The 19,665-nt window shown below is 38.8% G+C and overlaps 1 protein-coding gene across 4 annotated transcripts in view; it reads right to left on the reverse strand.

Annotated features, from left to right (window-relative positions):
• GCFC2 (GC-rich sequence DNA-binding factor 2) overlaps positions 1 to 13,844 on the reverse strand; it is a 50,427-nt gene extending 36,583 nt beyond the window's left edge. For 3 of the 4 annotated variants that reach the window (XR_008379488.1, XR_008379487.1, XM_053587712.1), the window contains exons 1-4: positions 13,498 to 13,844; positions 9,380 to 9,508; positions 4,332 to 4,556; positions 3,241 to 3,335 (exon numbers count right to left, since the gene is read on the reverse strand). Coding sequence is in view for 2 of the 4 variants with exons in the window: in XM_053587712.1 (XP_053443687.1) it covers positions 3,241 to 3,335; positions 4,332 to 4,556; positions 9,380 to 9,508; positions 13,498 to 13,771 (723 nt within the window). In the remaining 2 variants the exon portion in view is untranslated. The other variant, XM_053587713.1, reaches the window with a different exon arrangement.
• Positions 13,845 to 19,665: the final 5,821 nt, after the last annotated feature.

Raw genomic sequence — 19,665 nt, forward strand, 5'->3', positions numbered from 1 at the left:
ATTTTTTAAATGCTGTTTTTACTTTTAGTAAAAAAGAGAGAAAACCTAAGCCTGCTGCAGTTCTAAAAATGGTCTTCTAAATCATTTTTATCAAGATTCCAAAATTACAACTACAAGCTTATCTTTACTTAGTTTTTTAGTTTTATTAACACGAAAACCTTATAATACTTGCTTACTTAAGAAAACAAATAATCTCAGAGGATTCTTTTTTTTTTTGAGGAGACAGGGTCTCACTATGTTGTACTATCTGAAATACAGTGGCTTGACCACAGCTCACTGCAACCTTTAACTCCTGGGTGAAGTAGTCCTTTCTGCCTTAGACTCCTAAGTAGCTAGGCCTATAGGTGTGTACCACAATGCTTAGGTAGTTTTAAGGTTTTCTGTAGAGATGGAGTCTCACTATGTTGCCCAGGCTGGTTTTGAACTCCTGACCTCAAGAGATCTTCCTGCCTCAGCCTCCCAAATCACTGGGACTATTGACATGAGCAAGTGTGCCCAAGCTTCTCAGAGCACTCTTATTAAAAAGATTCAAATATAAAACCTGCTATTTCAATAGTATTGTATAGTTTATAAGCACATTGACTTATATCAGTATAATTTTAAGCCTTACATCCATGTATTCAGGTATGTAACATTATCATCATTCCCAGTTTATTGATAAGAACACAGAGAAATTTAATGAGTTTTTCAAAGCTGTAAAAATATTTATTGAGTATTCCTAACATTAGAAACTGTTGGATATAACACTCGAAAAATAGTTAATAATTTTTTTTTTTTTTTTAGATAGAGTCTCAAGCTGTCGCCCTGGGGTAGTGCCGTGGTGTCACTTCTAGTGACAGTTCATGCCTCAGCCTCCTAAATAGCTGGGACTACAGGCACCTGCCACAACACCTGGCCATTTTTTTTGTTGCAGTTGTCATTGTTGTTCTAGCTGGCCCAGGCCAGGCTCGAACCTGCCAGCTTCGGTGTATGCGCCCTACCCACTGAGCTTTGGGAGCCACTGACGGTTAATAATTCTTGATCTCATGAAGCTTACAGTCTAGCAGCAGGCCCAGAACCCATATCCTTGGAACAGTATATTTTTTGTTTGTTTTGTTTTAAACCTCACTATTTGCTTAAATTTTGCTTTTAAATATCTGTTCTATATAATATAAAACTGTCAGTTATTATAAAAGTAAAAATTATAAAAATGGTGCTGTCAAGCGGAAGATATTCATACTAGTGGAAAAAGAACATTATATTCATGGTGTAGTGGGTTGAATGGTGGCCTACCAAAAAATATACCCATGACTTAACCCCTTGACTATGTGAATATGACCTTATTTGGAGAAAGAGTCTTTGTGGTTGCAATTAAGAGAAGGATCTTAAAATGAGATCATCTTGGATTACCTGAGTGGGCCCGAAATCCAATGACAAGGGTCTTTATGAGAAACACACACAATAGAGAAACAGAGAACAAAGACTGCAAAGACAAGGGTAGACTCCTACATGTGGCTATCCAGCAAGAAACTGTAAGAATTCTGGAAGAAGTTAGAAAACTAAACACTGACCTAGGCAAAAAATTCATGAAGATCCTAAAAGTAATCACAGCAACAACAAAAATAAAAATTGGGAATTGATCAAATTAAAAAGCTTCTGCACAGCCACAGAAACAATCATTAGAGTGACTAGACAATCTACAGGAGAAATTATTTGCATGCTATACATCTGATAATCTGCTAATAACCAGAATATACAAAGAACTCAAGCAAATCAGCAAAAAAAAAAACAACCCCCTTAAAAAGCGGGCAAAAGACATGAACAGAATCTTTTCAAAAAAACATAAACTAATGGCAAACAAACACATGAAAAAATGCTCAACATCTGTATCATTAGGGAATTGCAAATCAAAACCACAAAGAGATTATCATTTAATTCTAGTTGAGAATGGCTTTATCAAAAAGTCCCAAACAACAAATGCTGGCATGTATGTGGAGAGACAGGAATACTTACATACTTTTGGTAGGACTGCAAAGTAACCTCTACGAAAAGTAACAAGGACATTACTCAAAGAAATAAAAGTAGACTTACCATTTGATCCTACAATCCCACTACTGGGTATTTACCAAAAGGAGAATAAGATACTTCATAAAAAAGGGCACCTGCACTCAAATGTTTATAGCAGCACAATTCACAACTGCATAGATATGGAAACAACGCAGTGCCCATCAATACATGAGTGGATTGGCTTGGTGCTCATAGCACAGTGGTTATGGCGCCAGCCACATACACCGAGGGTGGCGGGTTTGAACCCAGACGGGGTCAGCTAATCAACTACAACAAAAAAACGGGGTGGGCGCCTGTAGTCCTAGCTACTTGGGAGGCTGGGGCAAAAGAATTGCTTAAGCCCAAGTGCTGTGAGCTGTGATGCCACAGCACTCTACTGAGGGTGACATAGTGAGACTCTGTCTCAAAAGAGAAAAAAAAATATATATGAGTGGATTAACAAAATATATGGTATATGTATACCATGGAGTACTCCGCGGTTGTTAAAAAAAAATAGGTGAACGACCTTTTTTTAACAGTATGAATGGAACTGAGACCATTCTTCTAAGTGAAGAATTACAAGAATGAAAAAACAAGGCAAAAATAGCTGGGCTTTATGGCAGGTGCCTGTAGTCCCAGCTACTTGGGAGGTTGAGGCAAGAAAATCACTTGAGCCCAAGAGTTTGAGGTTGCTATGAGCTGTGATGCCACAGCACTCTACTGAGGGTGACAAAGTGAGACTTTGTCTCAAAAGAAAAGAAAAGAGAGAAAAAACAAACACCTCATTTACTATTAAATTGGAACTAACACTTATGTGCACAAATGGAAATAACACTCATCAAACTCAAATAGGTGGGCAAGGGGATTAGTAAATTCACATCTAAATGTACACTGGGTAATAGGAACACTTTATAATTTGACTCAAATGATACAAAACAATTTATGTAAACAAAACATTTGTGCCACTGTAATATTCTAGGGAGGGGAGGAGATAGGTAGAGATAGGAGTTATGCAGTCACAAGCCAAGAAATACCTAGAGCAGCCAGAAGGTGGAAAAAGCAAGGAAAAATTCACCTTAAGGCCTTCAGAGTAAGCAAATCCCCATCAACACTTTGATTTCAGGTTTCTGGCCTTCACCAAGTTTGTGGTACCGTAATTTGTTACAGCAGCCACAGGAAATCTAACACATACACATCTGGTATAAAAATTATTACCTCTATGATTTTAACTGCTTTCTTCATCTGTTGATGTTCCCAAATATTGTGATTTTCATCTTCCTGACTTTCTTCACTTGTTTCATTTCTGTATGCTATGAAAAAAAGTTCACATATAAACATTTAATGTTTTTCCATTCCCACTGTATATAGCAGGCAGTATTTTTTTGGGGGGGAGGTTATGTTATGCAGGCTTACCACCACTTTACATGTTGTTTATTCTTCACAATAATTCTGAGAAGAAGGTACTGCTATTGCCCTCATTTCACAAATGAGGGAACTCATATACCAGGAGGTGAGAAAACTTAAGCACTATGTTGAAGCTGGAACTTGAATCCAGAGATCTGACTCTGCAAATTGTACTCTTACCACCAAAGTATACTATAGGACCACACACATAAAAAACTGAGAAAGAAGAAATGTTTGGTTCTCTAAATAAAGATCTTTATCAAAGATCTCTCAATTTCCACCCAAGAATCCAAAAACATAAAAATAATTCCTGAGTTATAAAGAGGCAAAGTGTCATTCTAAAAAATATTATTTCAAGTAACAAACATTTTGGTAAAATGCATATGCTATAAATGAGAAATGTATAGACAGTCCTTTGAGACTAGGATTGTTGCTAGAGGAACATTTTTATTATAGCAGATTTTAATATATGACCCCTAAAATCTACATAGATGCTTCCATGTTAAAATTCTTTATAAAGATGACAAAGATAGTTTTCATGTTTCAAAAATAAGATACTGCACAATATTTTTTAACACATCACAAATGATCAAGTGGGGGTCAGGCATATTACACATATCCTATATCAAGTGGGGGTCAGGCATAGTACACATATACACAAAGGATATTACACATATCCTTTGAAAATAACATTTTGATTCACATTTTTTAAAGGTCATAATACCACAGACCAAATTGATACTACATAAAAACCAAAATCAACAGTCTTTACCGATGAATTTTCATGGTGTTTTATCATACTATATATTGCACATTATATTTTTATGATGTTTTGTTATACTATATATTCTAGTGAAAAATGCCTTAATCTTCATATATTGGTAAATAAATTAGACACATACTTGTTTCTTCAGCCATTCGTTGTTTAAGTGTTTGAGGCTTTGGGGTAAATGGCATTCTCCTCTCATGGTCATCAGGCTCACTCTCAGGATCTTCATCACTGTTTCTCTTCACACCAGAGATGGTGAAGGGATGTTTTACATTCAAAGAAATATAGTCCTCTTGGGCCCTGGCCAATTCTCGTTTTCTACGGGCTGCCTGAATAAAAGCTGCATCAGGGATCTTACCTGAAAGCAACAAACAGGACACTGAAAACCAAAGACCAACAGAAATCAGTAATCCTCACATTTAAACAAAGAAAAATGGCACCATTTTCCTCAGTTTTTCACTATTTTGATACATGCATGCGACTTTAATAAATGGCACAAAATCTATATCAGTAAAGGACAAAAATTAATATGAGATTAAATACAATTTAGAGAAATAAAACAAATATAGAAGTCCCAGAAAATATACTTATGTGACTCGATTTTATCTTCTAATTCTTTTACTGATCAGGTGCTCCTCTCTGTGGAGGGCGAGGTATCTCTCACTTCTGAAAGCTCTGAGACTGTGGAAGGGTGTGTGTGTGAAGAGAGCTGAGTATGGAGAGCCTCAGTCATGAGCAATGCAGAAGTTGGGAGCATCATGACAGACCAGTCTGACTTACCAGATAAGAGAGACACCACACTATGATGTGCCCTCCCCTGTGGCACTCACGGATACAGAGAGCGAGAAACAGACAGCTGATATGAAGCCAAGTCAGCTCCCAACATTCTGTGGTATGAACCACGTGAACAAATATGAGAAGTTAAAAAGTGTTCAAAAATAGGGTGGCTCCTGTGGCTCAGAGGAGTGGGGCGCCAGTCCCATATGCTGGAGGTGGTGGGTTCAAACCCAGCCCCAGCCAAAAAAAAAAAAAACTGCAAAAGAAATAAATAAATAAAAAAAAAATTAAAAAAAAAAAAAAAGTGTTCAAAAATAAAAATCAGGTTCATTTACCAGGTGAAAAACATTTAAATGGCAGCAACTTTTAATAGAGGCTAATTTTTTTCCCTTTATTTTGTACAGTAAAACCTCATTAATATACACTCTTACAATTCAAAACTAGTTTCTTCATGATCTAAGTATTTCTTAAAGAAGATACTACCACAAACAAATGACAAGAGAAATTTCCATGATTTCAAGTATTTCAAACTATTAAAGAGACATCAATCTACTGAGGCTCAAGTACAATTTTCTAACCTTTCCCACAAACTTGCCCAAATTTTTTGAGAAACAGAAAACATGCAATATGCCTGGAGTGCACAAATGCTCTAATGTTTGAAACAAATAAAAACTGACACAGATTTTAGAAATCACAGACTGATATGTTTGACCTAAGTCCTAGGGAAAATTAAATGTGCTTGAGTTAATCATGAAGCAATAAATATGCATCAAGAAGAAGTAATGGCTTGGTGGCTGTGGCTAAGGCGCCAGCCACATACACCTGAGCTGGTGGGTTTGAATCCAGCCCGGGCCGCCAAACAACAATGATGTTTGCAACCAAAAACAGCCGGGTGTTGTGGTGGATGCCTGTAGTCCCAGCTACTTGGGAGGTGGAGGCAGGAGAATCTCTTGAGCCCAAGAGTGTGAGGTTGCTGTGAGCTGTGATGCCACAGCACTCTACCCAGGGCAATAGCTTGAGGCTCTGTCTCGAAAAAAAAAGAACAAGTAATATAAAATCAAGTGATTTACTTTCTGATAGGCTGGTATTTATTTATAAACTATCAGGGAAATGAAAAGATCAGGTTATCTCTCTTTTTTTTTTTTTTCAGAGACAGAGTCTCACTTTATCACCCTTGGTAGAGTGCCATGACATCACAGCTCACAGCAACCTCCAACTCCTGGGCTCAGGCGATTCTCTTGCCTCAGCCTCCTGAGCAGCTTGGACTACAGGTGCTCGCCACAACACCTGACCATTTCTTTGTTGCAGTTTGGCGGGGGCTGGGCCAGAACCTACCACCCTTGGTACATGGGGCCGGCGCCCCACTGACTGAGCCATAGGCGCCACCCAGGTATCTCTTTTTTTTTTTAAATTTTTTTAAATTAAGTCAAATACACATAGACTATGTTGATTGGTTTGATTTAACCACATCAGATTGTATGTATGTATGTACAAGTATCATATATGATCAAGTATCTTTTTATCCTCCCAAAGCATTTAACAGTTGGACTTCCCTTGTGGCTAACGTTAAAATATGTGGGGTAAATCATGGCATTCACCAAATTCTTAACTGGTTAAATAACTACTAAAACAATGTTGCTTATGAAGCTTAGCAGGGACCTGCCATAGAGCTCTATTTAATGACTTAAACTGTGGTATCAATGAAGACAAGATAACAAGTTTTTAAAGCTGGGAGATATAGCCAATACAATCTAAAGCAGAATGAAGATTCAAAACCACCACAGCAGGTTAAATTTAGCAATCCTGGCTACATATTAGAATTAGCTAGGAAGTTCGAAAAACTACTGATACACCACAGACTCAGTTTCAGTTGATCTAAGGTAGAGCTGAACAGTATTTGTTTTCATAGCCCCCTAGGGAATTTTAATGTGCAGCCAGGGCTAAAATGATACATTTAGGATCATATAACTCAAGTGTATAAATATGGAAACTGAAATACTTTTATGGAAGTGGTTCACCTGTAAATGACTTGGTAGGGTTTAATTAATAAGTCACAAGCAGTGGGACTCACTGGTGAGACACTAGTGCTACATAAAACTAATCCTCTCTCAAGGTACAATGAAAAGTAAAAGTTCAAGGAAGATAGGAGTATTTTGTTTGTTTCTCCATAACCAGCACCTAGCTTTAGGTTTCCCACACAGCAGATGCTGAAAGATGTAGGATGAATTGATACATTTAGCATATTGTTTTATAATAGAAACATCATGTTTTTACAAATTTATAACTCAAACAATTTTTCCTTTACATCATTCTATTTGATATACAATCACCTAAGGTGGAGAGATCAACTGTCGTTTTGCATTAGTTAACAAGAAGTCTTTGCCACCAATAATATTTCAAGGCAGCTACTCTATTCCTGGATTGTTTTAATAGTTCTGTCATCTGAACACAAAATAAATGCACCCCTTCCACACACCAGTCCTTAAAATTACCACAGTCCTCTGTCCTTTCTCCTCTAGCCAATATGCCCCTTGCACTTTTAAGTGTTCAATAAAACAAACAAACAAGCACTATCCCATACATTTCCAAACACTGCCCTCCCTCCTTTGGTGGACAGTGCTGCTAACATTGTTCTATCTAGAATCTAGACAGGGTTTCGCAAAGGGGTTCAATTACATATTTTTTAAACTGAGACAGAGTCTCACTTTGTCGCCTTTGGTAGAGTGCTGTGGTGTCATAGATCACAGCAACCTCAAACTCTCAGGCTCAAATGATCTTCTTGTCTCAGCTTCCCAAGTAGCTGAGACTACAGGCGCCCACCACAACACCCAGCTATTTTTTTTAGAGACAGGGTCTCACTCTTGCTCAGGCTAGTCTTGAACTCCAAAGCTCAGGCAATCCACCCGCCTCAGCCTCTCAGAGTGCTAGGATTACAGGTGTTAGCCACTACACCCGGCCTTCCAAGCTTCAATTTTTAATATTCACTTTATCAGTCAGTTCTTCTGTACCTTGTGAATGAAGATAAGAAAAAAAATACACACAAGGCTACAGAGCTACACTGATTATTATTTAATAATACAGAAGTGCTTATTACTATATTAATCTTTTAAAACGTATTTTAATAATTTTATTTCAGTATCATTTATTTCCTTTATAAAGCTATGCATTTCATTAATTTTTTTAGATAATTCATAGGCTTCGATAGACTGAAAAAGGAGTCTACAGCACAAAACAAGTTATAAATTCTTATAAAGGGCCTTTATAAGAATTGCAGGTCATAGGTTTCTGTTGCAACTTCTCAACTCTGCCATCACAGTGCAAAAGCAGCCACAAATACTAAGTAATTGAAAGGGTGTGACTGGTTTAATAAAATATTATTTACAAAGACAGGAGGCAGATGAGATTTGCCAATCTCTGAACTAGAATGTCGGCCATGTGCCAACAACTCCTGAACTAGACCGACTTTCTAAAACAGAATAATGGTCATGTCATCTGTTTGTATAAAATTGTCAGCAGTTCTCCAAGTCCTGAATAACCTGATTCCAACTTGTCTCTCCTGATTTGTCTTAAATTCCTAATCAAATACTTAACATTTTCAGCTAAACAGAACTATTTTTAGTTCTCTACACATTTATATACCTTCTCTTAGAGTTTTTAATATGGTACTACACGCTATACTTAACACATCCTCAATGACAAATTCTTATCATCCCTCTGGTATCCGAGGTAATCAGTATAGCACAGCAATTAAGAAGAACATAGGTTCTGGAATAGACTGCCTAGGTTTGAGTCCTAGCTTTGCCTCTTAAAATGTATCTGACTTTGGGCTTGGTGCCTGTAGCTCAGTGAGTAGGGCACCAGCCATAAAAAGCGAGGCTGGTGGGTGCCAGCCCGGGCCTGCTAAACAACGACAACTGCAACCAAATAGTAGCTGGGCATTGTGGCCAGTGCCTGTAGTCCCAGCTACTTGGGAGGCTGAGGCAAGAGAATCGCGTAAGTCCAAGAGTTACAGGTTGCTGCAAGCTGTAACACCACAGCACTCAATTGAGCACAACAAAATGTGACTCTGTTTCAAAAAAAAAAAAAAGGTATCTGACTTTGGGGATGTTCCATAACGAAAATGAGCAGCAAATTTTGGCACTCTGACAATCATTAATGATGATCCACTTCCCCCATAATTTACACTAGAGTTTGTTGTTATTGACAATAAGAATCACTAGCATAGAAAATACTATATTAGAAATAAAAAATTTTTTTTTTTTTGCAGTTTTTGACCGGGGCTGGGTTTGAACCCGCCACCTCCAGCATATGGGGCCAGTGCCCTACCCCTTTGAACCACAGGCGCTGCCCTAGAAATAACATATTTAACAATTACAAATCACAAATATTATAAATATCACCAACCTGTTGATGAAAACTCGTTTTCTTCTAGAGAGTTAGAGCTGTCAGACAATGAACTCTGATCATCCTTACTTTCTGAGGAATGACGCATTTCGGCCTCTTCATCTGTGGAAAGATCAACTGTTCTGGATTCTAACAGGACATTTTTTTTAACATAAAAAGAAAGAATCAAAATAATGGAATCAGTAATTGAAATTCTGAACAATACATGGCTTATCATAAAAGGTATTTTAATCCTACTTCACATAATTAAAATAGTTATATAGATCTTTATTCAACTTCCACTCTTTCTGAAACTGGATGGTTAATAAGTGTATAAAGACTTATTCTATTTGTATTATATACATATCTAATAAAATATTTCCAGAAGGATGCAACAAGGGAAGGAAATACCAGAGAAAAATTAAAAGGACAAAAACTGAAGTAATATTTGAAAAAAGAAAAACAATGGCAGTAAATAATAAAATGGTGGTAATGAATAAGGAAAAAAAGAAAAATATTTAATGTATACTTGCTGTGTGCTATGCACACTGAAACCTGTCTTACATTACTTATTCAATATTCACAATGGTATTTCTGGTGAGGACACTAAGGACTGAAAAGATAACTAACACCAACTTAGAAAATGGAGAAGCAGGCCTTTCAACCTAATTCCATCCAACTACAAAATTTAGGCCCTCATTATATTAAGTCACTGTAATGAGCACTTTGGTCAAAATTCAAGCATAAGTCTATCTTTTCACCTTTTGATTTGGGGAAGGTCACTTAGTCTGTTTATCTCAATTAATCTATTAAACAAAGATAACATTACAACATAAAACATGGGTGTTATGAGAACCAAATGGACAAAATGTAAAGGAATTCTTAACATTACTGATATGAAAAGATCTATAAGCTCACAATGGTTTGATAATCTTCATAAGTAACCTTAAAATATAAGATTATATGGTATTCTTTATCTTAAAATTTCATTTTAACTAGAAGACTTTCATAGAATTCAAAAAGAAGTCTGGAATAAAATTAAAATTTAAAAGACTAAAGGAAGATAGTTGCAACTCACATCTTTCTTAGCTACTGCTATTTATGACAACTCCTTTGCATTCCCAAAGTAAATTAACCTCCATACAGTGCTTTTCAAAATATAGCTCATCAGTCCTTGGAGGTCCCTGAGACCCTTTTGGAGAGTCTGTGAAATCAAAACTACTTTCAGCATAAAACTAACATGTTAGTTGTTCTTTTAACTTTGTTGACATTTATTTAATAAAGACAAAGCAGTGGTGGGTAAAACTGCTGGCCCGTTATCATCAATCAAGGTAACAACACCAAACTGTAGTAGCAGTTATTGTATTCTTTTTTTTTTTTGCAGTTTTTGGCCAGGGATGGGTTTGAACCCACCACCTCCGGCATATGGGGCTGGCGCCCTACCCCTTTGAGCCACAGGTGCCGCCCAGTTATTGTATTCTTAATCACCATGCATTGGCAAGGGGAAAAAAAGCTAGTTTCAATTTTTTTACTTCATGAAGCAACAAAAAATTATTAAGTTTATTAAATCTTGGGTACACATCTTTTAAATATTCTGTAGGAGAAGATGGAAGTATACATAAGGCACTTTTGCTGCATACTGACATGCCATGGTTGCCTCAAGGAAAAGCATCTATGTGAGTTGCAAGCTGAACTAGCCATTGCTTTCAAGGTGAAATATCATTTTGCACCTTGAACAAATAATTAACAAAACAATCTGGTTATTCAGACAGAGATATCTGATAAAACCTTTGCTTAAACATGAGTCAAGTTGGCTGGGTGCCCATGGCCCAGTGGTTAGGGCACCAGCCACATACACCAGGCTTGGGCCTGCTAAACAACAATGACAACTACAACAACAACAACAAAATAGCTGGGTGTTGTGGTGGGCACCTGTAGTCTCAGCTACCTGGGGAGGCTGAGGCAAGAGAATCGCTTAAGCCCAAGAGTTGGAGGTTGCTGTGAGCTGTGACGCCACAGCACTCTACTGAGGACGACATAGTGAGCCCTCCCCCTCCCCAACCCATCCCCCTCCTCCCCCAAAACAAACAAAAACAACACAAGTTGTGCCTATCACTTCTAGAATGAGATTTCAAGTGAAAATTGGAATTGTGGAAAACCTGTCTCTTCCCTTATGAACTTAACAGCTTCCCAATACTTAAGGACTGATGAGACCAGTGATGATATTAAGTGATTTTTTGATATTATATAATAAAATGAATAAACATTTGCATGATCTACCAACTTAGTATACACAAACTTTCCAAATAATCAATGCACGAATTATCAATTATGCATGAGTAAAAGACCTATTCAAAGTGCCAAACAGACCACTGAATTTTAATGTAACAAAGACATGTAGTAAGATTCTATATAGTTTCTGAAGAAACTATTATTGATAACTTGTTAAGCTTTGCTGTCATGTTAAAGCACAACACCTTCACTGATCTAAAAAGGCTGTTAGGTACTACTCTTTGCCACATGTTTGTGACAGAGAGCCTGCCTTTTATTAAAATACTTTGACCAAAACAACACAGACCAACAGATTGCATGCAGAAGCAGTGGTGACAGTTCAGCTATCTTCTATTTATTTAAGACATTAAGATTTGCAAACTGAAAACGATGCCACTCTTCTATTTTCTGGGAAATATTTTTCACAGAAATGTTACTTATCTTTACACATAATTTTAAAAAATGAATTAATACTATATAAAGTTTTATTTTAATTTCTAGTATGGTAAGTAGTGACAGAGTACAGGCTACAGAAACAAAAGCTCTTTGGGATCCTTAATCTTTTTTTTTAAAGAACATAAAGGTCCAAAGACCAAGAAGTTTGAGAACCACTGCTCCAGAAGACAAAGGGCAACTGCTGGCCTTAATTCTTCTTACTAAAGTTTAATCATGTGACTGACATATTTTAGGGTACAAAAGCAAATATAAAAGGTCATAACAAAGTCTAAGAAAGCACTAGGATCATGAACCTGGAGGGTATTATGTTAAGTGAAATAAGCTAGGCACAAAAAGAGAACACAGCATGTTCTCACTTACGTGTGGAACCTAAAAAGTGAAAAATCACAGAAGCAGAGAGCACAGTGGTTTTTACAGAGGCTGGGGTTGAGGGTAGTGGTGGTTGGGGATATGTTGGTGAAAGGACATAAATTTCATTTAAATAGAGGGAGTAAATTCAAGAGTTCTACTTTACATGACTATAGTTAATAACAATGTACTTCATACTTGAAAATCTACTCAGAGTAGATTTTAGTATTCTCACCACAAAAATATCTGAGATAAAGCATACATGCAATTAGCCAGATTTAGCCAACCTACATATTTCATACATTGTGTTGTACAAGTACATACACTTTTTTTGTCAATTAAAAACTCAAGAAAAATCACTGAGATCACTTCAATGGGACTAAAAACAGTGATTTTGGATCTCAAGCCTAACCCCAAACCATATTCCTCATTAAGCTACAATTCCAACTCAGAGCAGCATATTTTTGTAAACAACTTCAGGCTGCTTGAAATATTTACTTAAAAACTTAAAAGCTCCTTCAAAATGACTGCACTGCATTTAAAGTCATGACTGATGCAATATACAGCGTCATCAATCTCCGTCACACTACTTAGTGTTGCACATATTATCATTGATTTTTGCAAATAACTGATGAAAAAAATAAAAAGAAAAAAGAATTTCCTAAAACCTGTCACTTAAGAGATTTTTTAATGTACTATTCTCATTATGTGTTTTCTCAAAAAAGAAATGGGGCAAGCTTCCAAAAAGTACATAAAACTTTTGCCTACCTAACAGAACTAGGAATTATCGAACTCCTTTGTGACGATTTAGGTTCTTCATAAAGGCCAATTACTGTTACCATAGTTATAATCGGTGGAATCATCTGATGGCGAAAACACAAAAGAGCCACCCAATTGTAGAGGATTCTTTCGCCTATCCGAAGGCGCCCAACAGGCAGGTGCAGGCAGCGGGCGTGGGCTGCCGCGCTCACTATTCCGCGACTTGCGCGGCTGTCAGTCAGCAGCGGGTTACAGGAACCTCTAGGGAAGTGCCCAGGGACGTCGCAGCCTCTCTGTGGTAGTACCTGGGACGCCCGAGCCGCCGTCCACGCGAGGAGCCGCTCCCGCGGCGCGCCGGGAAGTCGCCCAGACCCGGCCCCGGCCCCGAGCACCCCGGGCTCGGCGCGCCCGTCCCGCCGCCTCCCTGCGGCCTCCTCCAGAGGGCGGCCCTTCCTCCGCAGGTCCCGGGGCCGTCTGCCCTTTCGGCGTCTCCGGCTCAGCAGACGGTTCCTCGGCGCCGTCGCTGTCGCTGGAATCGGCTGGGCGCTGCCGAAAAGTCCTTTTAGGCCTGTGAGCCATCGCGGAGGTCCGAGCGCTACGCGTGCCTTCTCTTCCTGCTCCGGCCAACCCGGGTCTTCCGTGGCGGTCACGGAGCGCGCGCCCCCATTCGGCCCACAGTCCCAGGCCGCTTAGTCGGCGCATGCGTACTTTGACTCCCTGGAGCTGTTCCGCCCAGAGCTGTTCGTAGGGCGGAAGGCCGGGTAGGCTTTGCCAGGCTTAAGCGGCATGGACCTTAACCGAGAGATTTCCACAAACTGCCGGAGCTGAGTTCTGCACATAGCAGCAGTCACATGCTTACTTTGCGCAGACCCCATTTAGTTTTCAGGCGCTATGCTTTCTGTCCTGGACTGGAAACCAGATCCACTGTGTTATATTTTCAGAGAAAGCCCCTTCCAATCAAGAGTTAAAACAAAACCCCCAGGAATGTGGGGGTGGGGCGGGGTTGAGGAAAATGTCTCTGAAAGCTAACAGCAAAATCAACGCATAAATGCGGCCAGATAAGAAGAAATCTGCTCACGGATAAGTAAAACTCAGGTGATTGCCCCAAGGCGGCAGGATGCCCTTGATAAGTAGCAATCTCTTCGGAAATGCTTCTTGCAGTTGCAATATAGTCCCGAATGACAGGAGAACTGATTTTCACTTTCTCATTATAATAATTGCAAAGATAATTCATTCAATCCAGAAAAATATGTGACTTAGAACTTTATATCACAAGAAATTATATGTAACATGATGAGGTCTGACAAGTAAACAAACTTGCCACAGTGTGGCTTACCTTGGCTACACTATACAGACAGTTCTGTAAGGTCTCATAATCTTGGTGTGTCAGTGTCTTATAGCTATGCTGGTGATTTGCTGAGTGGAGTCATTATTGTTGCTGTGTTTTTGTGTGCCATCCCCAAAATGTGAGAGTTTAAATGAGAGCAACCAACGAACAAATTTTCTTGTTAAACTTGGCAAGAGTGGAAGTGGAATTCGGGTCATGTTAGCCCAGGCTTATGGGAATAATGCCACGAAGAAAATGGTATTGTACAAATGAAGTAAACATTTTTCTGAGGGGAGAGAAAGCATCACTGATGAAGATAGGTCAGGGTGGCTAGTCATGAGCAAAACTGACAAAAACATTGCAAATATTTGTCAAATTGTGCAGTCAAAATCATTGGCTAACTGTGTGAGAAGCATAGCAGACCAAGTAAACATGCATAGAGAAACAGGAAAATCTGGTGTGAGAAAGGTGTCCAAGAAAACGGTCCTGAAAGAATTCACCAATGACTAAAAGCAAAGAGCTCACACCACACTGTCTGTGATGGAGTTTTTAGCCAGTGAACAAATAACTGTATTGGATCACCCTCCTGACTCACCTGCTCTGGCCCCCAGTGACTTTATCTTTACCCAAGGATAAAGGAAATATTCAAAGAAAGACATTTTGATGACATTCAAGACATTAAGGGTAACATGAGGATAATTCTGATGGCCACTCCAAAGTTGCCTCAAAGGGTGAACTAGACACTGGCCTCGGTGCATAGGTCCCAAGGGGAGTACTTTGAAGGTGACCGTAATGATTCAATAAGGTATGTAGCACTTTTTCTAGGATGAGTTTGCATTTATATTATACAGCTTTACCAATTGATTCATAAAAGGTACAAATACTTTTCAATGAGCGATATAATTTTTATTAAAAAGTCCCAATGTGTGCAGTATGCTATTAATTTCATTCTTTGCAACTGTCAAAACTTAAGATGAAAATTTAGGTCTATCTAAAATTAGGAGTGATGTATTTTTAAATTCCTAGAAGAGTGTGCATGCAAAAGGGTATGAAACTATCCTACTGATTCTGAGTGCTTTAGTTGCTCAAAAGACAGAAGAAAAAAATTTCTTTCTTGGAAAGTCGCATAGGGATTATATTTTAAAAATCAATCAGAAGAGAGTCATAGATAAAATGGGCATTGAAATATGTTTTGGTGGTATAAGCCAATAAGCCAGTTCTCTAGAAATTTCTCCCCCATCAGGTTTCTGTAGCCATGTGTATCTGGGATAAAGCTAATAGGATCAGAATAGACATCTGAACCATGGGATAGATCCTTTCTCCAGAATATTAGCTCTGAGAATGAGGCCACAGTTTATTTCCTGCATTTACCAGGACCATAGCCTGTGAATATCTAAGCTCCCTTTTTTTTTTTTATTATTTTTTTATTTTTTTTGTAGAGACAGAGTCTCACTTTATGTCCCTCGGTAGAGTGCCATGGCCTCACACAGCTCACAGCAACTTCCAACTCCTGGGCTTAAGCGATTCTCTTGCCTCAGCCTCCCGAGCAGCTGGGACTACAGGCGCCCGCCACAACGCCCGGCTATTTTTTTTGTTGCAGTTTGGCCGGGGCCGGGTTTGAACCCGCCACCCTCGGTATATGGGGCCGGCGCCTTACCGACTGAGCCACAGGCGCCGCCCCTAAGCTCCCTTTAAGTGATGAACTGGGGTGTCCTGTTGAACAGAGGTGGTTGCAAATGTTCAGAAATTGTGGGAGCCAGTTGTTAAACACAGTCATTAAAAATTTAAATATGTAAGTTTGCAACTTAAAGTATATTGTGAATAAAGGTAATAGCTTCTCAAAACTTCTACTTCCTGACTTTCACAACCTTTTACTGTTATCTAGGCTGCTAAGGTTTATGTCAAATGTTTCTATATGGCAGAATTTTATATAATGTTGAGCTAAAGTGCACTTATTACCAACTCCATGTTTAGTGATGTCATTTTAGCTGCTTAAAATTATCCCTGTTAGGATACTTAGGCCACAGAAATTATGAATCAGGGATTTTCTTTCAGAGAGCCAGATACTAAATATTTACCATCACTGACTCTATTTCACCAGTGGGATATAGAAAGGGCAGAGTATCCCTGATGGATGCGGTCTCAGAACTCTTTTTTTCATGGCCTTCCTCCATGAACTAATATTCCCAAGAATAAACTTGGAGAATCTTATAATAAAATAACATCAGTTGTCATAATTTAATAATAACTTGCTGTAAAGAGAGACTTCTCTTGTTAAATCTTAGTAAAATAAGAGCACCACCTAATAGCATTTTTATTTGGATATTGGCAAATGGTATGAAAAAGATATTTTTGGAGAATGAAGATACTTGTGAAATTGAAAGCATAGCTTCCTACCATGGGCCAAATGCTCCTACCCTGTTTCCCCGAAAATAAGACAGTGTCTTATTTTAAGGTGTGCTCCCAAAGATGCACTAGGTCTTATTTTCAGGGGACGTCTTATCTTTCCTGTAAGTAGGTCTTACTTTTGGAGGATGTCTTATTTTGGGGAAAACAGTGTAGTAACTAGAATAAACTCTAAAGACTAGAGGCAGGGGGTGCGCTCCACTTGATATGGTGCTTTTTCTCTGTACTATCTTTCCAGGCAGAATTCCCAAATCCTGCCATGGATACTGCACTATTCTCCCATAACAGAGGAGAATGTCTTTCTAATTCACTCCACCAAGTAGTTAATGCAAAATCAAACAGTAGCCTATGTTTTTAAAATGGTGAGGAGAGTGAAGAAGATGGTAATGATTTATGATTAGAGAGAAATCCAGTGTTTTCTTATGTACTGTTAAAGAAACATACTAATCTGTTACCCAATTCAGTCGCCCTTATGCACCTACTAGTACAGGCACCATCCTAGGCCCTAGACCAGTGCTTCTCAAATCCAGTGTTTCAGAGCACCTGCCCATTGTGTGGACATACAGATGCTGATTGAGCAGCTCTGTGGCAGGACCTGACAGTCTTCATTTCTAGCATTCATTCAGGTGACACCAAGGATCCTGGACTGAGGACCACACTTTCAATAGCAATGTCCTAGAGCAGAAACTAAGAAATAGTAATCATCCTTAAGAAAGTTTTTAAAAAGTTTTGAATTACTGGCTCGGCGCCTGTAGCTCAGCAGCTAGGGTGCCAGCCATATACACTGGAGCTGGCAGGTTCAAACATAGCCTGGGCCCTCCAAACAATAGTGACAACTACAACCAAAAAAATAGCCAGGTGTTGTGGCAGCCGCCTGTAGTCCCAGCTACTTGGGAAGCTTAGGCAAGAGAATCGCTTAAGCCCAAGAGTTTGAGGTTTGCTGTGAACTACAATGCTTTGGCACGCTACCAAGGGCGACATAGTGAGACTGTCTCAAAAAAAAAAAAAAGTTTTGAATTACTGATGAACTTCACATCAGATTTTAATAGCATGTAAAATGCTATTATATACCTCAAAATTTGAAAACTATTCATAAGAGGGAAAACTAATAACAAATCTATTCATGGTGAAGAGGTTATCTAAGTATGGAAGTTATTCATCAAAAGGGACATGTGTCTGCACCTCCTTAAGAGAGGTTCTCCACCAGCCTCCAAAATCACTTTTTCGTTGTCTATCTCAGTTTGAAAGATGGTCAGCAGGACAAAATTTACTGCCAGTGTTGTTCAAAAGGCGGCAATTTATTTAAAGATAATCTAAGTGTAATGTTGGTGTTTTATTTCAACTCACCAACTCACAATCCATGTTCAACTGAAATGTTAAAACACAAGGCAGAGTTCAATGTTTTCCCCTGATTTCAGAACCATCAGCTAATGTGGACTAGTTGCTTACTTCCCCCTTTTGGAAGACACCACCTCCTCTGACAGGGCCCTCTCCTACACATTTTGATGTTCCGTAACTAGTCTAGTGCACAATTAACATGCATGTGACAAACTCAATGGGCAGGTGAGGCCATTCTAAGCCACCTGTGTTCAATCACAGTAACGAAGCCAGAAAACAAATCACTTTATTTAACTTGCTGGATACAAACATGTTAAGAGGCAGGTGATACACTATTGAGAAGGAAAGGGAAAAACTCTAAAATGTCAAACAAACATTCGTTTTAAAGAGGAGAAGACAAAAACATTGAGTTTCTTTGAGAATTGTCTGAATGGGAGAGGAGAAAATGACAAGAATTTTTTAATAAAAGGGGAGGAATCTTGAGTTGTCTCCTCTGTCCCCAGAGAAAGCAGAGTCAAGGCTCTGGGATACAGATAATGGATTAAAAAAAAAATATTGGATGTCCAGGAAAATCTGAATTTCAGATAAATAAGGAATATATATATATATTTAAGTATAAATATGTTTTATACATTATTTGGGACGTACTTGAGTGGGGCATTTTAGAACCCTAGTCTTGGGTAAAGAAATGAGAAGAATTTCAAAAGGTGGAGGGCAGGGGTGGTGGTCATGGTTCTGGAACTGGAGGAGAAATGACTATTGGCGAGAAGTTCCCAATTATGGTGGTTGAGGGGGAAGAGGGGCCTTTATGCTTTGGTGCTGTTTTCTCCCAGACCTTTCCTAAAGCTCTGCTCTGTACACAATCTTAACGCTGCTGTTGAGAATGAAGGACTTGGCAGCTGAGGTCAGGGTGGTGGATAAGGAAGGGCTGGTGCTGAGCAGTGTCAGAGTAGAGAGTGTGGACGACAGGTGGGAACCAGGCTGCTGAGCACACCGGCTGAGGAGTGGCTAGGAGAAGACCCTTCCCCAGATGCACCCAAGAAAGTGCAATCTCAAAGGGAAAGATGCTCTGGAAGGTTGCTTATGAACACAGGGAAAAGGCAGCCAGACAGCAAGAGTGGTATTTCTCCAAACAGCCTCTCTATATACCTATGTTTATCACTTCCTTGTATTAGTTTCTTTCTCATGAATACTAAAAATTATGCCCGCTCCCCAGAGGATAAAGATAATGTGATAGTTCTTATTTGCCCCTCACTGTACTTTTATTTGTAATACTACCTTATTAATTAACTGGTTGATCATTATGAGACATTGCATTATTCCCTATTTATGTAATTTAGAATTGTAGAAGTTAACAATTGGAGAAAAATGGCGTATAAAAAATTCCAGATTTCTGGAAATC

Source organism: Nycticebus coucang, chromosome 4, assembly GCF_027406575.1.
Source record: "Nycticebus coucang isolate mNycCou1 chromosome 4, mNycCou1.pri, whole genome shotgun sequence".
Lineage (NCBI taxonomy): Eukaryota > Metazoa > Chordata > Mammalia > Primates > Lorisidae > Nycticebus > Nycticebus coucang.